Source organism: Diabrotica undecimpunctata, chromosome 1 (assembly GCF_040954645.1).
Source record: "Diabrotica undecimpunctata isolate CICGRU chromosome 1, icDiaUnde3, whole genome shotgun sequence".
NCBI lineage: Eukaryota > Metazoa > Arthropoda > Insecta > Coleoptera > Chrysomelidae > Diabrotica > Diabrotica undecimpunctata.
The window spans coordinates 36,309,465-36,329,514 of NC_092803.1; the positions used below are offsets into that span (position 1 = coordinate 36,309,465).

Here is a 20,050-nt window from a genome sequence, read left to right on the forward strand (position 1 = left end):
CACTCGATCGTCCAAAAGAAACAGCATGACACTTGGATGCGTTCAGGGCCATGACATTTAATACACCACTCACTCAACCGATCGAGATCGTGTTGAAGATTAACACAATCTTCTGTATTATTGATAATTATGTAGAACTTTAGATCGTCCGCAAAAAGAAGAGGTGAACTGTGCTGGAAGCAGTGGTGTATATCATTGATGAATATTATATATATTTAGGGATTCTACAGTATTCACTGCCTTCCCTCGCTCAACCGTTTCCATCTCTCTCTGTTGTTCCATTCTCCATCGTTTAGGCCTCTCTTACTCATGGCGTCGTCTACTTCGTTCCTCCAGGATTTTCGGGGTCGTCCTCTTTTCCTCTTTCCTGTGGGGCTCCATTCGGTTATTCTCTTTATCCATCTGCTGTCGCTAGTTCTTCTTACATGTCCATACCACTTTAATCTTTTTTGTTCTATATATGTTAGTATGTCTGTTTCTATTGATGTTCTTTGCTTTATGTCGTCATTACTTCTCCTATCCATTCTTGTTACTCTGCAGCATCTTCGCAGGCATTCCATCTCTGTTGCTACTATCTTACTGCTGTTTTTCTTGTTTATGATCCAATTTTCAGCCCCGTATGTCATAATACTTCGCACTAATGTTTTATAAATCTGCGTTTTTGTCTTCATATTTAGGTGTCTAAATTAAACTTAACTCAGTATGGTGGGATAGACACCTAGATTGATGAATATTATTATGTTAAATAACAGGGGTCCCAAATGAGAACCCTGGGGCACTCCTGAATGAACCTTAATCTCACTGGAAACGAATTCCCGATACGCAGCCTCTGAACTCGGTCAATCAAGTATGTTCTCAGCCATCTAAGAAGTGGCCCGTCAACACCCATTTTTTTAAGTTTAACTATTAAAATATTATGGTTGATCCGCTCAAAGGTCTTGGAGAAATCAGTGTATAGTGCATGTACCCTACAGCCCCTCTCCATGGCCTTCCTCAGGAAGCCCATAAACACTAGTATATTACATTCAGTTGATCTGCTATTCCGAAATCCAAATTGTTGGTCTACTAGCTGTTTTTCAAGTGAAGCTTTAAGATAGTCACATACAAAACATTTAAATATCTTTGGTATTACACTAATTATACTAATGGGCCTATAATTATTATTCACCAATGAATTATCTCCCGCTTTAAAAATATGTGTTAAAAAACTATTTTTCCAGCATTCTGTAAATTCACCCTTATTAAAGAATAGATTAAAAATGTGAAAAAAATTTGAGCTGGAGGGACAGATAATAGAATTAGTGATGGGTTTTAAATATCTGGGCATCACACTGTCTAGCTGCGGAAAGCTTCTAACAGAAGTAGAAGATGAAGTGAATAGAGCAAACAGAGCCAGAAAAAAATATGGAGAAATTAAAATATCGGAAAAGAAATGAAACGCCAAATATACAAAACAGTCATCAGACAACTAATGACATACGTAGCAGAAACGTGACTCGACAGAGAGAACAAAAACAATGCTAGAAACAACAGACATAAAAATTCTTGGAGAACTTGATGACAAGACACTCTGAGGCAGAGCTGAAAGTATAGATATACGACGAAGGCACAAAGTAGAGAACGATCACATACGGAAAATGACAACAACAGTGGGAAGGTCATAAAAACGATGGAACTACAACTTACTGGAAGCACATTTAAAAACAGAGAGAGTCATATCTACATACAAAGAAGATAGAGAAACAGCGAAAGAGGCATCCGTGAAAAGAATGGAAAACTATATAATGAAAAAATTGTAATCTTTCAATAATGTATTAAATCTGAATGTGTTTAAAAAACACCTTCTCTTACACTAACTTGTTGTATACTAACTTAAATCAGATTTCCATTATCCCTTGCTTGCATTTAGTTTTGGGAGCAAAATATAATATTTTTAATATTAATAATTACACATAGAGATAGAAATTCCACATAAAAACAAACATCAAGCTAAAAATGATTAAAAATATATTTTATAACAAATAACATCAATGATAACAAAAATAAATTTAATAAATTTCAGATTTGTATATAATAAGCAAAATATTATTGTATAACTTCGTATTCTTTAACCACTGAGCTCCCCACCAACATTCTATGAATATCGTTAACACCTCCGTATATCTCAGTGATTCTGGCATCTCTGTAATGTCTCTCAGCTGGCATATCCGACACATATCCCATCCCGCCGAGAACTTGGATAGCACCGTGAGTTATGAAAGTGGCAGCTTCGCTAGCGGCTAGTTTGGCCATCGAAGTTTCTTTGGTGGTTCTTGAAGGATCATCACAAAGTACTGCTGCTTTCCACACCAGAAGTCTTGCTGATTCCAAGCGAAGAGCCATCTCTCCCAGGCGCAACTAAAATAAATCCTTTTATATACTAAACTCAAATATATATCAATGGTTTTTACCTTCACAGCATCCAATTCGCTAATTGTCTTCCCAAAAGCTTTCCTCTGTAGCGAATAACATGCAGCCAAGTCCAGAGCAGCTTGTCCAATTCCTACAGCTTGAGCTGCAATTCCAACTCGAGCTCTGTCCAGTTGTTCCATTGCAATTCTAAAACCGCCACCTAAAACACGTTCAATATACTTTAAAACACATCAAACAACTATTAATTCTATTTATTCTTATTGATGGTGGACAAGGTTGTTTCAGAAAAGATCTTCTCCAATAAGAAAAGGCAAGAAAATATTATCTTCAAAATTACAAGGTTGACATAGTTACAAAAAGAAAGCTAAATTAACTGCAGCAAAAGCGTATAAAAACATATACGATAAACTTGATATGAAACAATAACAAACCATATAGACACAAAAAACAAGTTGAACACCGTTACGGAAGAAGGAACAATTTGACAAATCGCTAACAGGTTTCATTAATATTAATCTTTATAATCTTATATTAACATTAATCTTCTCAAAAATAAACGAAACGTTCAACACTGTTTAAATTATGTGGACAGTAAACTTAGTCACACCAGGACGATCGATAGGTAATGAAGGAGAATTATCCGAAAATAATAGGAATAAAGAAACAAATTTTCATATTTTATTCACTGATCTTGCGAAAGCATATTATTACGGGGTATGGGATAAAAGACTAACGAATAAGTGAAGTCGAGATTCTAATACAATTAGTAGTAGGTAATTACAGCAAAGCATACAATTAAAATATACTACAGGAAACTTAAGTGTGGTCTCTATTGAAGCCAAAACGAGTCGATGAGATTCAGTTCACTCTTTTAGGTTAGAAAGTCATCTAATTCGCTAAACCGATAATAAAAAAAAGGGAAAATAACGGCACGTGGAACTTAGGGAGTACCAAGAGAAGTGAATACTTGTTATAGCGCGTTATTACTATATTTGGGTTAATGAAACTTTATGTCTGCTTATTACTGAATTGTTAATATTTTTTATAATAACACCACACATTTAAGTACTTTAAAATTTGAAAAATCTTAATTTTTTTCCTTAAAAATTTTGTTTAATGATTATAGTAATTTTCAAAATTTGTTAACTACAATATTGAATTTATTCATTATTTACATTTTCATTATTATCTTGTATTTATGCTTAATTACTTACTGATAAATTATTATTAAATTGCTGATAAATTTCATGTGAAAGTACCATTGTATCAAGGCTCGGTGCTTAGTCCTTATTTATTCTCATTAGTTCTAGATCAAATAATAGCAAAATTACAGGCAAATATTCCGCGGTGCTTAATGTATCCTGATGATATAGTGTTAATAGGAAAAAGTGAAAGCGACTTATAACAAAAACTGGAACAGTGGAGACAAGCTCTTGAGGAAAAAGGTTTAAAACTTAGTAGGACAAAAACAGAGTATTGTGGTGTTGTGTGACAGAAAAAACAGAGTGTTGTGTGACAGAAAAATTCCAATCAAGCTGAAGGAAAAATTCTATAAAACAGCCATAAGACCAGCTATGGTGTACGGAACTGAATGTTGCGTAGTTAAAAATAATGAGGAACAACGAATGCATGTAGCGGAAATGAGAATGCCTAGATGGATGAGTGGAGTGACAAAAAAGGATAAAATTAGGAATAAATATATTAGAGGAAGTCTAGGGGTGGCACCAATTGTTGCTAAGATGGTTTGGTCATGTTCAACGAAGAGACGGTAATCAGCCAATACGAAGAATTGCTAATCTGCGGGTTCCTGAAAGTAGTAGCAGAGGAAGACCAAAAAAGACTTGGGGGAAACGCTTAGGGAGGACATGTCGATAAAGGGTATTAATATTGATATGACCCAAGATAGACACTTATGAAGAAATGTAATTAGGGAAGCCGACCCCGCATAGGGATAAAGGCAAAGAGAGATTTATGCTTAATTACTTAATATTGTTTATCGATACATTTCATTATAATGGATATAAAAAATTAAAAAAACGGGATGTGGCACTCCGGGAGGGGAAGTATAGCAAAGACCATGGAGGGGAAGTATAGCTTTCTTCTCGTCTACGCATGGAGCGATGGTTTTTATTTTAATTACTTTATTTTATTTGATTTGATTCTATTTTATTTTATACAAATATTTTAAAATCAAAATCTAAATCGATCCAGTCGTTCTCGAGTTGTTTAAAAAAAAATAAAATGATGTTTGTTAAACGTCAGAAGTGTATATGTATGTACATTACTGTATACCGCAAGATTACTGCAGGCGTCTAGATTTTTCGAGACACGATAAATATTAAAATAAAAACATCATACCGAACGATAAGAAGTGTTCACTTCAAAAAGAGAAAATTTAAGTGAAAGTAGACTACATACAGTCCATCTAATTTACAAACCGTTGCACGTCATTATCTACGTCAGAGATCGAAGTTGACATAGTTGCCAAAGTATAAAAAATTCCTGAATCCATTTTAAATCAAATAGGTCACATAATTATTGCAAAAGTGTACAACAACAGTATACAACAAAATAAATTAATATTTAATGTAAATAAATAGAAACAAAACAAGAGTTTTCTCTATAAAAAATAATTCTTGTTAAAAACAATTTGAGCCGCTTGTTTAAAAAACAACATAGTTTAATTAATAGTAGATAATAAAAACAAAACTAAACTGTCAAAAAAGTGTTACTAATTTATGCCAAAATTTCACCTTCGTTCGATTACAGTTACAGTATGTTCCGAACAAATGTTAGTCATAAAAACGCTTTATAATGCATTTATACAAATTAAATGAAACATACTATTATAAATTTCTTTAAGTTAACATTAATAGAAATCTTTAAATATTATTTCTACGCGTATATAATAAAATATGTCTAGTGGCTGTAATGCCAGTGTACTCGGCAAAGTGATTCTAAAAAAGAACATACCTACCGCCTAAATATTTCGTGTTGGTATCATGTGACGTCACGGGCTATGACGCCGGTGACGTGCAACGGTTTGTAAATTAGATGGACTGTAGATAACTAAATGAGGAGGATTATGTTGAAAGTTTAGGAATATTAATTTAATATCGTGGTCAAGAATAAAAAAAGATGATTTTTAGCACAGTCGCATCTACATACTTTATCAGTTCAACTGACTTCACAAGAACTAATCACATAGAACGAAGACGAAGACCACATTTAGCGATGAGACTCATTTTTATCCTGAAAACTCCGTTAGTTTTCAAATCTTTCGAATTTGGAATTACGAAAAAGAAAATCTACGACTACTTGTTGTGAAACAAGTGTAGAGATGTTTCAAAACTTCATAAACCTTGAAAATACGCATGCCCGAAAAAAAATTGAATCCTAAAAAAAATAACTATATTAATTTCATACTGAATTCAATATAAAGTATTAAAAACGACTGATATAAGAAAAACAATAAATACTCCAACTATTTTACTAATACAAAAACTAGTTTGACTCTGTGTTGCTATGAGAATGCACTGCAGACAAATCAATGTTTTCAGTGAAATTGGATTTCATAGTTTTATTCTAGTTTGACGTCACCAAATGAGTGAGTGAGGTGCATGAAATTTTTTATGACCAATATCCCAATATGTATCTACAACTTGTCACCTTTTGGGTCGAATTTTGAATAGAAGATTCCTTTCCGAAAAGACGACAAATAAGGTAAGAAAACAACTTTTTGGGGAAATTGTATTTTTTTTTGAGTTTTTTAACTGTTTTTGTGCACTGCATCAACGAAATTTTGCTAAATTTACGTAAACATATTTACATACATGTCAACAAAGCCTTTGAGGCGACTTACCGTGCATTCTTTACTTTGTAACTTATAATGAAAAAATTTAAAAACAAAAAAGACAAGTGGTAATTATAAAAAAAGCAAATGAGTTTAAGAGATTATCAAATTAAATTTGTCATCCTGATATCAACTTCCGATCTTTATGAATATTTAATAAACATTTGTATTATATGATAATAATTATATGAAGTACTTATTATTTTTATCTTCGGAATGTGTCAATCTGGATATTAACAACTTATGGAGATAACAATTAAAGAATTTAAATAATTTGTATTCAGTTTCAAAGACCCATATATATATATATATATATATATATATATATATATATATATATATATATATATATATATATTGTATGAGTAAATGTTCTTTCTTCGTGTCTATCCTACAATTCTGAAGTGCCCTCTATAGTTTGGTAATCCAAAACCTCAAGTAGCAATATGAATAGAACAATTACAAGAATAAAGAATACGATCATGACAGAGCACTGGGTAGGTAAAATTTATTTAAATATAGCGCGAATTATAGTCAATGTCGAACTCAACAGTTACAACATGCCCAAGAAAATGATCTATGTTTAAGATATATCTTGGATTGGTCACGTCAAGGTAAAAGACCAACATGGTAAGATATAAGCTTATAAATTATAAATAAATTTAATTGTTCTAACCGCGGAAATCTTTCTCCAGGTTTGACTCCGCATTGAATAATTCTGGTTTGGAGAAAAGACCATTATTTTGACGTTTTCGCAAGATCTCACTTGCCATTGTCAAGGCAGGTGGTAACGCTTCTTGCTGGTGCTTGAAGTAAGTAAACTAACTTGTGCACCAACAAGTGCGACCTTGCCAAGACGTCGTCAAAATAATGGTTTTTCTCAAAACCAAAATTATTCAACGCAGAGTCAAACCTGGAGAAAGATTTCCGCGGTTAGTACAATTAAACCTATTTATAATTTATAAGCTTATATCTTACCATGTTAGTCTTTTACCATGATGTGTCCAAACCAAGACATATCTCAAACATATCATTTTCTTGGGCATGTTGTAAATGTTGAGTTCGCCATTGACTATAATTCGTGCTGTATTTAAATAAATTTTACCTACCCTGTGCTCTGTCATGATCATATTCTTGTAATTGTTCTATTCATATTGCTACTTGAGGTTTTGGATTACCAAACTATATTAAATGGCCCATTCAGAATTGCAGGATAGACACGAAGAAAGAACTTTTACTCATACAAATGTTTTTGAAAATGATACAAGCTTTCACGACTCTTGAAGTTTTCTTTTGTAATGTAATAGCTTCTTTTTAATTTCGACAAAAGTTTTGTCAAGTAAGCGATGACTTTTTCTGCTCTATCTTGAAGTTGAGATAAAAGCGGCTCCTGGTGCCTTAGCATTTTTAATGAGCACGGCAGTGTTGCTTGTATGTCATCTGTATCCAAAACAAATTTTTTTCTGGCCTCGAAAAACTTAATATGGGTACCCTCAGTTGTTTATAACTTGTCAAAACTTTTTTGACATTCAGCATTCCACATAAATTCGTCAAAAGGAAGAGGAAAAACAATACAGACAGAAAATGGAAGAAACTTAATAACACGGGTTAGAAAAAAAGGGATACAAAAATAAAAATAAATGTGCAAAAATAGCAATGCAAACCTTGAATCTCCTAAACCTATTATATGTATATTATTCTAACAATCACAATCATTTAAAAAGGCAACAATTATTTATGACTAATAAACAATATATGGCTCAATAAAAATCTTACCAATAGAACCTAAAATATTTTCTTTGGGTACTTTAACATCTTCCAAAATTAAATTACATGTTGAGGATGCTCGAATGCCTAATTTATCTTCTTTTTTGCCTAATGTCAGTCCTTGGCTTGGAATAGGAACTATAAATGCTGTAATACCTACAACAATATATGGAATAAAAATATTATATAAACAAAACAATGTTAATAAACAGCAGGAGATAGAAAGTATTTTTGTGATTCTAATGTATATTTATGTGTTAAAAAGAAAAATATATTTTATGCTAGAAAGATATTCAAAAACCATTACTAACCTTTGTGTTTTAATGCTTTATCTACAGTAGCAAATACAACAGCAGCCTTTCCTTGTAAACCACTTGTTACCCATGATTTATTTCCATTCAATATATAATGGTCTCCATCCTTATCTGCTGTGCATGACATTGCTCCTACATCACTTCCAGCATCTATAACGAATTAACTTGACTTTAAGAACAATAATAATAAGGAAATAGGAAAATGTTTCTGTGTCTTGGTTAAAGGTGAATTTCAGAATAGCAAATTAATAGACAAGCCCAGAGTAGATGTACACATTTAGTATCATAAGGTAATTTTTACTATTAACGATATAACCAATGTAACTGTTACTCTTCACATGAAGTCAGAAGTTACTTCAGTTTTCATTTGTTTACAGTAAATTTTACTCTGAGATATTTGTACCTATATTTTCACCCTTGATCTCAATGTTTTGGACATTTTGCATATCAAATTCTCAGGGCTAAACCATTCCTATGTCTATGTTTACAATATTCACTTGTCTAGTCCAAAGTGCAGAGTAATGTTATTTGAGAAACAGTTTTTAGCCATTTTTTCAAATGATCCATATTATACAACAATTATTTGGTGTCCCCACTACAGTATTGTCACTTTTGGTGCTAAAAAACAAAACCAGTGGAGTTTGGTAGCTGAGATAGAGTGTTCATTGCTAGACAGAACCTCAGTGGATTCAAGTCATTGGAATAAACAAAAATAAGAGCATCGTACGCACATCAGTTAGATAACCCCTTTGGCAGGTTAAGATGTGTAGAATGGTGTAGAAAACTGTAAATGCTGTAAATTACAACAATTACAACTCGAATGCTGTAAATTAAAAAATGAGTATGCCCAGTTGCTGAGAATTCAAGTTAGACATAAATTTCTACATGGACCCTTTGTCACACCTCCAACTGACGATAAGCTAAGTTCTCTTCCAGAATGCCTCGGAAATCTTATGGCTCAACAGGTATTTAATTCTAATATATTTTTTTAAATCTTAGGAAGTTAAACACCATTGTTACGTTCAGTATCTAATTCGAATACATTTTTTTAAATGTTGCTTTAATGATTATTAGATGACGATTATGTTGCCATTTAATCCAATAAATTTGTTAAAAATAATAAATATAACAGTTTTTGAAAGAAAATTTTAATAGGACCATGTACATGTAGGAAATATTCTCTTCTCATGCCCAAATTTACTTTAATTTAATATCACCAGAATGGAAAAAAATGAGTTTGAAGATGTTATGTACTATATTGCTTTGATATAAAAATGCTTTGTTTAAATATAAGAACTAAAAAAATGAACCAAGAAAATCAGACAAAATTACCTGGTTCACTTAGGGCAAAACATCCTAATGTTCCTTTAGTAAAAGCTCTTAAATATTGCTCTTTCTGATCTGGAGTCCCTAGTCTGTCCACCAGACTGGCATATAAACAATTATGGATTGAAACTATTGCTCCTGTACCAGCACATCCTTTGGATATTTCTTCAACAGCTACAGCCATACCTAGACCATCATAACCAGAACCTCCGTATTCTTTAGACACACATATACCTAGAATACCTAGTTCAGCTAATTTCTTGATCTAAAAAATAAAAGCAGAAAATTAAAGAATTTGTTTTAATATCATAGTGCTCATCGGTACAGTTTTTTGGAGGACTGTGACTCGATAGCATAGATTGTAAGTTACTAAATGTTTCACCTAATTGAAGAGAAATTTTAAATAACAAGGTATGATGATTGGCTGGTATTCATCACGAGTGTATTTCACCTAAATTCTAATAAATAGTCTAATTTTTCCAACGGTAATCTAACTACTTAGGAACAGGTAGTAATTTATTACCCTTGGTGACATTTGACAATCTATAAAAGAAATGATCCTTAACCCCTTAACGTACGTGCCCGTCTCAGACACGGGCGCGCCTTACTGGCAATTTTGTACGCGCTCGTATGGGACACGGGCACCGGTTAAATTTTACACATCGAATTTTTCAACTCTTGCGAAGCGGATATTTGTATAAAGAGACATATGTAAGCATATACCTAAATTATTTATCTATTATAAAATAGATGACTCAGTCAGTATTGAGTTACTTTAAAATATATTTATTATCTCATAACTTGCAATTTGCAATCGTCAGCATTGATAACCGATATTATTGTCGAAATTTTGTGTTTATACAAGCCTTCTGTCTTGCCGGTGTAAAGTCGTCTGATGTCGATATTTATTGTGTTTTTGCGTTTGAACTAATTTGTGCCTTATTTTCATCATATTATATTGTTTTGTAAGTAAATTTGGATATAATAATCGGTAGGTTAGAGTAATGTGTATATTTTTTGTTTTACTAAATTTCATTATAATTTATCTAAAATAATATATTGTGTGTGTGTGTGTGTGTGTGTGTGTGTGTCAATAAAATATTTTGGATTATTTATATTGTTCATATAAATCATACTACTATATACCTATTCACAGTATTTTCCTCTGCACAAAATTTTTAAATTTCAACGGATTTGCATATAAAAAGAGTGCGCCACTGTCATCTATAGTGAAAGACCATTGGCATTATATATATATATATATATATATATATATATATATATATATATATATATATATATATATATATAATATGTGTATATTATTTTAGTATATGTATTAAAACAAAAATAAATATTTCGCCTAACCCCCCAGGAAAAGTAAAGGTTCTTCGCCACTGAATATATTTTTTTTATTTAGTTATAACAAAAAGTTCACTAGAGTTTAAGTTCACTAAAAAAAAATTCGATCATTTTTTGACCATAACTTCAAAATTAATGTGTACGTTAAGGGGTTAAGCTGAAAGAAGCAAAAAATATTTTGGAATGTCTATGTCTCTAGAAGTAGACATGGCACTAAATGAGACATGTAGGATAGCACATGGAGCATCAATTTAAATGTGCCATCCCACACTCTACTTTCATAATAAGATTAGGAATTAACAAAAAATATATTTGACAACTTTGATTTAAATTAGTCATAACCAAAGCCTTCAATCTCATGAAAAAAAGACTTTAATTTGCAAGCCAGTCCATTTAATGAAGTTAGTTATAATAATTAGTTAGATTCACTTTGGAAAAAGCATAGTTATTCAGTTCTATGGGACATCTAACTATAATTTTTATCTAAATTACACATTCAAGTTTTTAGTGGCTATGATATTTTTTTAAGTAAAAAACACAGATTTTAACTTGACTGTTTGATTAATTTTGTTTGACAATTAATGAAATAAACTCCCAGCTTGACTTAAATAAGAAGTACTCTTCATGAGGAGACCATAATATCTTACCCACTAAGAGTAATTCTGGTAACTGCAAATTACCTATTGTACTTTTGTCTTTGGCTATGCTTTTTGAAGCTCTTTCCATAGGTTCCTAATCGTTAGATATATGTTACCATGTAGTCTTCAATCTATTATATTATTAGACTAGAAGACAACTATCCTAAATTACGCCATAACCTAGTCTAGAAATTAACAAATTATCGATTTCATGGGAACGTTTATTACATGTATTCTATAGCTTTAAACCATAAGGAGGATGTATTTAATGAAAAATAGACAAATACATCTGACCCAGTAATTAAGCTATGTAAGAAAAAGAAAACAATATTTTTTTCCTGGAAGCTGTCTGTTATAAACCAGTCATCCTATAGCCAATCAGCTTATTGTACATCAATCAAGAATTTAATAAAATGAGAAAAAACAAGAAATAAAAATGGCTACAACTTATTGATAAACAAATCTTAATAAATAATTGGAAAGCAATATTGCAAGGAAAAAGATCATTCAATATAATGAACTTCTCTTTCCTTCTAGTAATTAATGTATAATATATCTTACTTGCTTTTCTGGAAATTTATGCTCTCTATCTAATAGAGAAGCTATGGGCTTAAGTTCCTTTTCTGCAAAGTCCCTACAAGTCTTTTGAAGTATCTTATGAGTTTCTGGCAATTTGTGTAAACTAAAACATCTTGAAATTATGGTAGTTGTTCCTGAAACTTAAAAATATAAACTTCCAGATTAATTTAAATAAAAATTATGGACATACCTTTACATAAAAGATGGGAAGTGGAATAATTTAGGGCCATGTTTGTATAAAAAATTCAAAATAAATGTGAGAATGATTGCACTTCTTTATTAATTATAGAAAAAAACCAAATTAATCATGACCTTGGATTAATTTGGTTTTTATGTTTGATATGCTTTTACTGATAATATTTTTACATCTCATTCCCATTTGAGTAGTTACAATAGAAGCCACACTTCACACTTATTTAAATAACACATGATAATTTCTATTTACATTATTAAAAATCTGTGTATGCCAAGTATCCTTTATCCTTTTATTTTTTATTTTTAAGGAAGTGAGGTTATATGAATTCTTCTTCTTCTTCTTCTTTTTTTGGGCTATGTTCTAGACAATTTACCCAGTTTACTTCGAGGGTAGACACTTTTTGTCTTGCTTCAGCAATCAGTGTCTACCTACACTTATATTCTTCCTTTGTTTGTTTAAGGTTATTCTACATGTATACTTGTGCTGGTTTTTTTTTTCTTCACAGGCTAAAATATTAGTAATATAACACAACAAAGGTATAAACTTTTCTCGCTCGGGGGTAGCGTCCAAGCTTTGCACACACCAGAAATGCTACTTTATAATTTAATATTAAAGGTAGAAATAAAGTTGCATAAGGTGTTGATTGTATTTTCATTAATATTTGTGAGAATTGTACAAATATTTATGGGGGTGGGAAGTTTAGTTTTAGCTAATTCGGCATACAAGTCAAAGTGTGGGTTTTGATTTAAGTGACATTCTAATAAAATATGGTTTAAGCCTCCCACTTGGCCACATTCGCAATAAGGATCATCTTTGACTCCAATTCTGAATAGATGAAGAGGGGATGAGCAATGGCCCGTTCTCATACGGATGATTGTAGTTAAATGTCTCCTACTGATATATGCGAATTTATTGAACCATGGTAGTGTGTGGATTCGTTTATTAATTTTGGCATAGAATGAATTGCTTGTGCCATATCCTTCGTACCATTCAGCTGCCCAATTAGACCAAATCTCTCTTTTCAAGTAGGGTGTGAAATTTGAAAACTCTAGCTTGATATTCATGGGAATATTCAGGGAACGACCTATATTGGCAAGTTGGTCGGCCTTGTAGTTTCCAGTGATACCAGTGTGTCCTGGGATCCATGCTAGTAAGATTTTGATATTATTGTTCCTTGCTAGGATAATTCCTCTTTTCGTTAAATACGATATATGTTCTGTATCTTTAGAAAACCCTGTTTTTTTAATTTTTTGTAGTGCACTTTTGGAGTCAGAAAAGATAATGGCTTCTGTGATATTTTGTTCCCGTATAATTTGGACTGCATGATTGATCGCAGTAACCTCTGCTGTACATATTTGGGTATGATTGGGTAGTTTAGATGAAAATGAATAGTTTATATCTGGGGAAAAAACACCAAATCCCGCATTTCCCATTGTGTCCGTTGAGCCATCTGTAAAGAATTTTTTGTATGAATGGAATTTTTTAACTAAGTTCACAAAATTCATAAGATTGAATTCATTTTTTGTAATATTTTCATTCAGAATTCCTAATGGTTGAAGTTGTAGTTCCAAGTCATATTCATGGCAAGGAAGAAGTTTACTGGAATATAGGTTCTGCAAATAAGGTTGGATTTTTCTGATAGTTGCTATCAATATGGGTTTTTCCTTATTTCTCCAGTATTTATTGTCCATATTACAAAGTGCTTCTAATTCAATGATTGATTGAATGACAGGGTTGTTTTTAATGCTTAGGTTTTTTAGCAAAAATTTTGTGGTGAGCCATTCTCTTCTGTATTTTAATGGCAGTTCTCCAGACTCTGATAACAAGGCTTGGATTGGAGTTGACTTCATGCATCCTGTGATAATCCGAATACTTTGGTAGTGCATCTGATCTAGTTTCTTCAATATATATTTAGGGCACGTAGATAGGAATTGACCACCATAGTTTAAATGACTTAGGATAAGTGCTTCATGGATCAGTTTTAATATTTTTGGGTCACTGCCCCACCATGTTCCACACAAGGCACGCATTACATTCAGTGCTTTACCTATTTTGACTTCCAGCTGGTTAATGTGTGCTTTCCATTTAAGGTTTTTCTGTAAAACCATTCCTAGGTATTTAATTTTATCTACCCACTCTATATGCTGACTCTTATAACTGATATTTCCAGGCATTATTTTGGTATTACCCCTTGTAAACAAGATAGCTTTAGATTTGCCCACAGAGATGTTCAAATTATGATTGTCCAGCCAGGCTTCAAGATTGACTAAATATTTGTTTAAATTTTGATATCATATTTTTAACATTCACTCCCTTGATTAGAATTACAAAATCGTCAGCATACTGTATGACTTTAGCATTTTTGGGGAACACTTCGTGTATTGAGTAGGTATATATGTTAAATAGCATTGGACTTAATGGTGATCCTTGTGTGAGTCCAGTGCTAGTGGTATTTGGGCCATGTACTAACCCAGAGTTATCTTTGACAAACAGTTCTCTGCATTTTAAAAAGTCATATATGAGGTTAGCTAAATCATGTGGTATATCCAAATGTATTAATGTAGAGTACAGTTTGTCAATATTAACATTATCATATGCTGAATGGATATCCAAGAATATTCCTATTGTACATTCATTATTACTAAATGATTTTTGGATTTCAGATGTCAAAATGGATAGACATTCTAAACATCCTTTACCCCTTCTAAAACCTAGCTGCAATGGTCTGAGGATTCCCTTATTTTCTATACGCCATTCCAACCTATTTTTGATCATTGATTCTAAAACTTTACCTACACAAGAGGTGAGGGCAATAGGCCTATAGTTAGTTGCAATGAGTTTATCTTTCATAGGTTTTAGGATTGGAATTATTAATGACTGTTTCCATTCAATCGGAATGGTCCCTGTACTTAAGCATTTGTTAAAAATTTGTAATAATAGTAATGATCCTGAATGAGGTAGATTTCTAATCATAGAGTATGAAATTAAGTCAAGTCCCGTAGCAGATTCCTTTTTAGAATTGATTATGAATTTGTATTCATTAAAGGTAAAAGGGGAACTTGTATTGCTAGTTTGTATACTTTGTTGATGTAAATGTATACTGGGAGGAGCCAAGGAATTCAGTATCTCTTGTGCCATATTAGGATCAGGAAGGGAGTTAATTGGGCTATTACCATATCCAGCTATTTTCCTAACTTTATCCCATATTGTCTTGATTGGCGAGTTTCTATTAAGACCTTCTGCAAATTTCCTAAAATTATTCTTTCTTTTTTCTTTAAGGAATCTTCTAGCTATAGCACATTTGTTTTTTACTATTAAATAATTTTGTAAGTTGGGTGTTGATTGGAATTGCTTTGTTGCCTTAATTCTGTCTTTAATGACTTCAGCGCAAGATTCGTCCCACCATGGGATATGATACTGTTTATTAACATTTGATTTGTACAATGGGATGGACAACTGTGCAGCTTCATTTATTAGATCTGCAAATGATCGGTAGTTCTCCCCTGGAAATGATGTAAATGATGACTCTAATACTGAGGTATATTGGTTCCAATTAGCTTTTTTGAAGTTTCTGTTATTCCTTGGTGGCATGTGGATGGTAATGTTTTGGACACCAATTTTGCACATTGTGGGTAGGTGATCACTAAATCCTAGGTCAGGAATTATTTGCCATGATGATCTGGTAGCAATATTCTTAGATGTTATTGTTAGATCCACAGCTGATGATCTTTTTGGAGGTGGTGCTATTCTGGTATATGAACCATCATTTAAAAAAACTAGTTCCAGCTCATCTAATGTTTGGAAGATGTTTCTCCCATTGGAATTATTACAAGGGCTACCCCAAGCCTCATGCTTGGCGTTCAGGTCTCCCATTATTATTACTGGTTTGTTGATTTCCTGGATCAGTTTTATCCATTTTTGTTTAGATATGGTATTTGCATTAGGGAAATAGGCATTAAGTAGGTTAATTTGGAATTTAGGTAGGAAGATTGCTTGCAGTTGAGAGTTGTTATTAAATTTATTACATACAGATATTTCATAAAATTCTACTTCATTCCTAATAAGGATGGCTATACCACCATATGAATCATCTCTATCATCTCTAATTACTTGATAGCCCTTGCATCTGATTATATGGTTATTATTTAACCATGTTTCATTTAGCAATAATATGTCAGGATTGTATTCTTTGATAATTATTTTTAAGTTATCCACATTAGCATTATATGATCTCATATTCCATTGTATTATAGTCAAAGGAGTGAAAGCTTTATTTTTTATTTTTATTTTGGGCTTAGTATTCTGAAGCATCAGATACTGTCCCATCTTCCATTAACTCATAGGTTATGTTATTTGTTGAGCTGCTTTTAATTGTTTTATATTGTGATACATTAGATGAGTTAGGGTATAAGTTTCTTAGCAAGTTGTTTACAAAAGATAGTACCATCTCTTTATGTTGTGGTGGTAGTAATGACATTGCATGGGAGATTCCATGTTCAGTTTCCTTATTTGCACTGTATCCTTTTGATGTTGATGGCATTGATTGAGAATTTGTTGCCCAGTTCAATCTTCCCCCCGGATTAATTAATTGAGCACTATGTTGTTTTTTGTCATATCCTGTCATGTTTGGTTTCCTTCTTTTGGTGGGTTGAGATTTGACGATTTGGTTATATTTTGGTATACTTGTGTCATTCTTTATGGCTTCTATTCTTCTTTCTGTGATATCTATTATATTATTAGGCTTGGATTCTGTATGCAAGACAGGAAAATTCTCTTTGTTCAAAGAGTATTCCCTGTTTTCATTTTTCGGTATTTGCATGTTTGCTTCATAATATGAGATGTTAGAGAAAGACATTAGGGCTTTTATTTCTTTTTGCCTTTGGAATTCTTTACATTTTTTATCTTTAGAGATATGATCATGATTTTTACAGTGTATGCAGTATGTTTCACAATTCGAGGCTTCCCCGTGTTGGTTTTTCCCACAGTTCTGGCACTTTGGGTTCCCTCTACATTGATTATTACTGTGACCATATAACAGGCAGTTTCCACACATTAGGACTGGGCTGACATATGGAATAACCCTCATGGGTAATCCATACACAAGCACCTCCCTGGGCAGTGCTTTTCCTGTAAATGTTACGCATATGGTGGTTGTTGGTACATAGTTTTGTTCTTTTCCCTCTTCGATAATTCTCCTATTTAGTCTTTTTATGTCAATTACTTTACAGGATACTAATTTTGTTTCGATTGCATTTTTAATTTCTACTTCAGATATTTCTTTACATATGTTCCTTATTATACCCTTACATGTGACATTGTGATTTGGGATAAAGACATCATATTGTAAACTTTCCCATCTCTTATCATTCACAAATAGATTTGCCGATTTAAAATCTTTAAAAACAACACCTAACCGGTTTTTCCCTTTACGGTTAAATTTAATAATTTGCTGTAGGTTTAGGTTAAATATTGTTTTAGCAATACTTAAGATGTGAAAATTCCCTATATTTTTGTCTTTTCCCTGTACATATACTTCGAAAGGACCGGAATAATATATATTATATTGGTTATTAATTTTTTTTCCACTTAAATCAGGCGGGGGGTCAGGAGGTTTATCAGGATCGAGGTTAGTGTTAGTGGTCTCCATTTTCGGCTGGAGGAACCGTGTCGTGTATTTTATTACTATTAAGTATGTATGCGATGCGGTAGGATCGGGTTACAAACAAAGGATTATTAGTAATAGCCTTATTATCTATATATATCAAAGGAGAAACTTTGAAATGCGTCTATACACTTTGACAGTTGTTTGACGTTTTTCAGGTTATATGAATTATACACAGCTGACAGCAGCACAGCACAACAGCAAAAACAGTGTGCTGTGATTTATTATATAATAGAGATGTTTATTTTTTGAAATCAACATGTACTTTTTTATGTAGGAAACTATTCTACAAAGAATATAATTCTAATTTAACAACATTTAATAATTACTTTTTTACTTTTAATGTTTTTAACATTTCTAACATCTAATCTTATATAATAATAATTATTGGCACTTCTTTAGACGTTACTAAAATTTATATGATGACAAAAATGTTGCACCTCTAGTAAATCATAATTTTCTCAGGTTTATTACAGGACAGGCTTAACCCAAATAATAAATTATTCCTAATATTTTAAAGTTTAAATGAAACGTCAAATTGAAAGACAAATATAAAATTTAAGTTATTATTTCATGTCAGTTGTACACAAAATTAATGGATGCCAAAGACACCGAAGAATTTAAAAATGCTATAAGAGATATAGCATCGCACGCACATCAGTTAGATAACCCCTTTGACAGGGTAAGATGCGTAGAATGGTGTAGAAAATTATCAGGATTGTCGGAAGAAGATCTCGAATGCTGTAAATTAAAGAATGAGTATGCCCAGTTGCTGAGAATTCAAGTTAGACATAAATTTCTACATGGACCTTTTGTCACACCTCCACCTGACGATAAGCTAAGTTCTCTTCCAGAATGCCTCGGAAATCTTATGGCTCAACAGGTATTTAATTCTAATATATTTTTTTAAATGCTAGGAAGTTAAACACCATTGTTACGTTTAATATTCTATAACATAGAACTCTACTTAATCGTGATCATATTATGATATTACGCGAAACTGAGGAGAGGAGTAAGTAGTTTTAAAGAAAGTATTATTGAAAATTAATATATATTATGGAAATGGGCTCATCTGGAATATAAAATATGAACCTAACAAAAGTACCTAATAGAAAAATTAGCTACACAGATTTTTATAGATAACAATATTTTAATTGATAATTAATATCCCTTAAAAACATTAACTTTTTCGATTTTTAGATTCCATACCTTCCTAGAGTCGGGCCGATATCTCCAATAATTCACCATAGATCACCTGACGGTAGAGCATACATATCGACCAAACAAATTCCTGGCGGTGGAGTATTTTGCTATATGGCTGTTAGTCCCGATGGTTTAAAATGCACTTTGAAATAATCATTTTTAAATATTACAGTGTATATATTGATCAAGTGCATATATTTTAATAAATTTTTAATAAGAGACATTTAAGTAAATTGTGGAGTTAACGTTTTTTCATTTGCGACAAAAATATATTAAACTTTGTGCAATCATTTTTATGTTGTCATAAATAATGGAACAAGATTTCTACTAGTGAATATCCCAAAATATTCTCTTTAAAGGTATATAGAGCTTGAAAGCATAAACTAATAATTAAAAAAAGAGAAATGAGGCGCTGCAGGATGCTCGGCATATGTGAAATAACAAAATTATTTTGCATGTAAAGATGGCCTATTAAAGAAAATTGATATAACATAAATATTGGCAGCTGTTCCATCAGTTACCTTGGTTGTACATTCAATGATACTAAAGCCTGGGCCTTGGCCTCCTTCAGCAAGTTTCTTTCTCGATCTAATGTACAGAACGTGTTTTTAGGAGGTTTTTGGCAAACTCATCTTTTTAGTCCTCCCATCTCTTGAGTGGAAGACCACCTAAAGTCTCAGAAAGGTCTTTTCCCTGAATTCATGCCTTTAGTAATTTTCTGGGGATTCTGTTTTCATA

At 32.1% G+C, this 20,050-nt stretch overlaps 2 protein-coding genes across 3 annotated transcripts; one reads left to right on the forward strand and one right to left on the reverse strand.

The window, feature by feature from the left end:
* Positions 1–1,990: 1,990 nt before the first annotated feature.
* Positions 1,991–12,763, reverse strand: LOC140447878 (short-chain specific acyl-CoA dehydrogenase, mitochondrial-like). 2 transcript variants are annotated; one of them, XM_072540792.1, is made up of 7 exons: positions 12,442–12,763; positions 12,234–12,391; positions 9,679–9,937; positions 8,344–8,496; positions 8,042–8,188; positions 2,451–2,611; positions 1,991–2,397 (listed from the first exon to the last, which is right to left on the reverse strand). In XM_072540792.1, exons 1-7 carry the CDS (start codon positions 12,479–12,481, stop codon positions 2,086–2,088), a joined length of 1,230 nt encoding a protein of 409 aa, XP_072396893.1. In that variant the 5' UTR covers positions 12,482–12,763; the 3' UTR covers positions 1,991–2,085. The 2 variants fall into 2 exon arrangements, with proteins under 2 accessions (XP_072396893.1, XP_072396902.1); XM_072540801.1 differs by having other exon boundaries at positions 12,234–12,385; positions 12,442–12,762.
* Positions 12,764–12,881: 118 nt separating this feature from the next.
* Positions 12,882–19,535, forward strand: LOC140447891 (uncharacterized). The gene is made up of 3 exons (XM_072540814.1): positions 12,882–12,983; positions 18,690–18,992; positions 19,310–19,535. Exons 2-3 carry the CDS (start codon positions 18,705–18,707, stop codon positions 19,463–19,465), a joined length of 444 nt encoding a protein of 147 aa, XP_072396915.1. The 5' UTR covers positions 12,882–12,983; positions 18,690–18,704; the 3' UTR covers positions 19,466–19,535.
* Positions 19,536–20,050: the final 515 nt, after the last annotated feature.

Coding starts and splice junctions, on each gene's coding strand:
- LOC140447878 (XM_072540792.1), bottom strand. CDS start 12,481: ATGGCCCTAAATTATTCCACTTCCCATCTTTTATGTAAAG. Junction 8,189..8,343: donor TAAAGCATTAAAACACAAAG/GTTAGTAATGGT, acceptor ATATTGTTGTAG/GTATTACAGCATTTATAGTT. Junction 2,612..8,041: donor AAATATTTTAGGTTCTATTG/GTAAGATTTTTA, acceptor AACGTGTTTTAG/GTGGCGGTTTTAGAATTGCA.
- LOC140447891 (XM_072540814.1), top strand. CDS start 18,705: ATGGATGCCAAAGACACCGAAGAATTTAAAAATGCTATAAGAGATATA. Junction 18,993..19,309: donor GAAATCTTATGGCTCAACAG/GTATTTAATTCT, acceptor TTCGATTTTTAG/ATTCCATACCTTCCTAGAGT.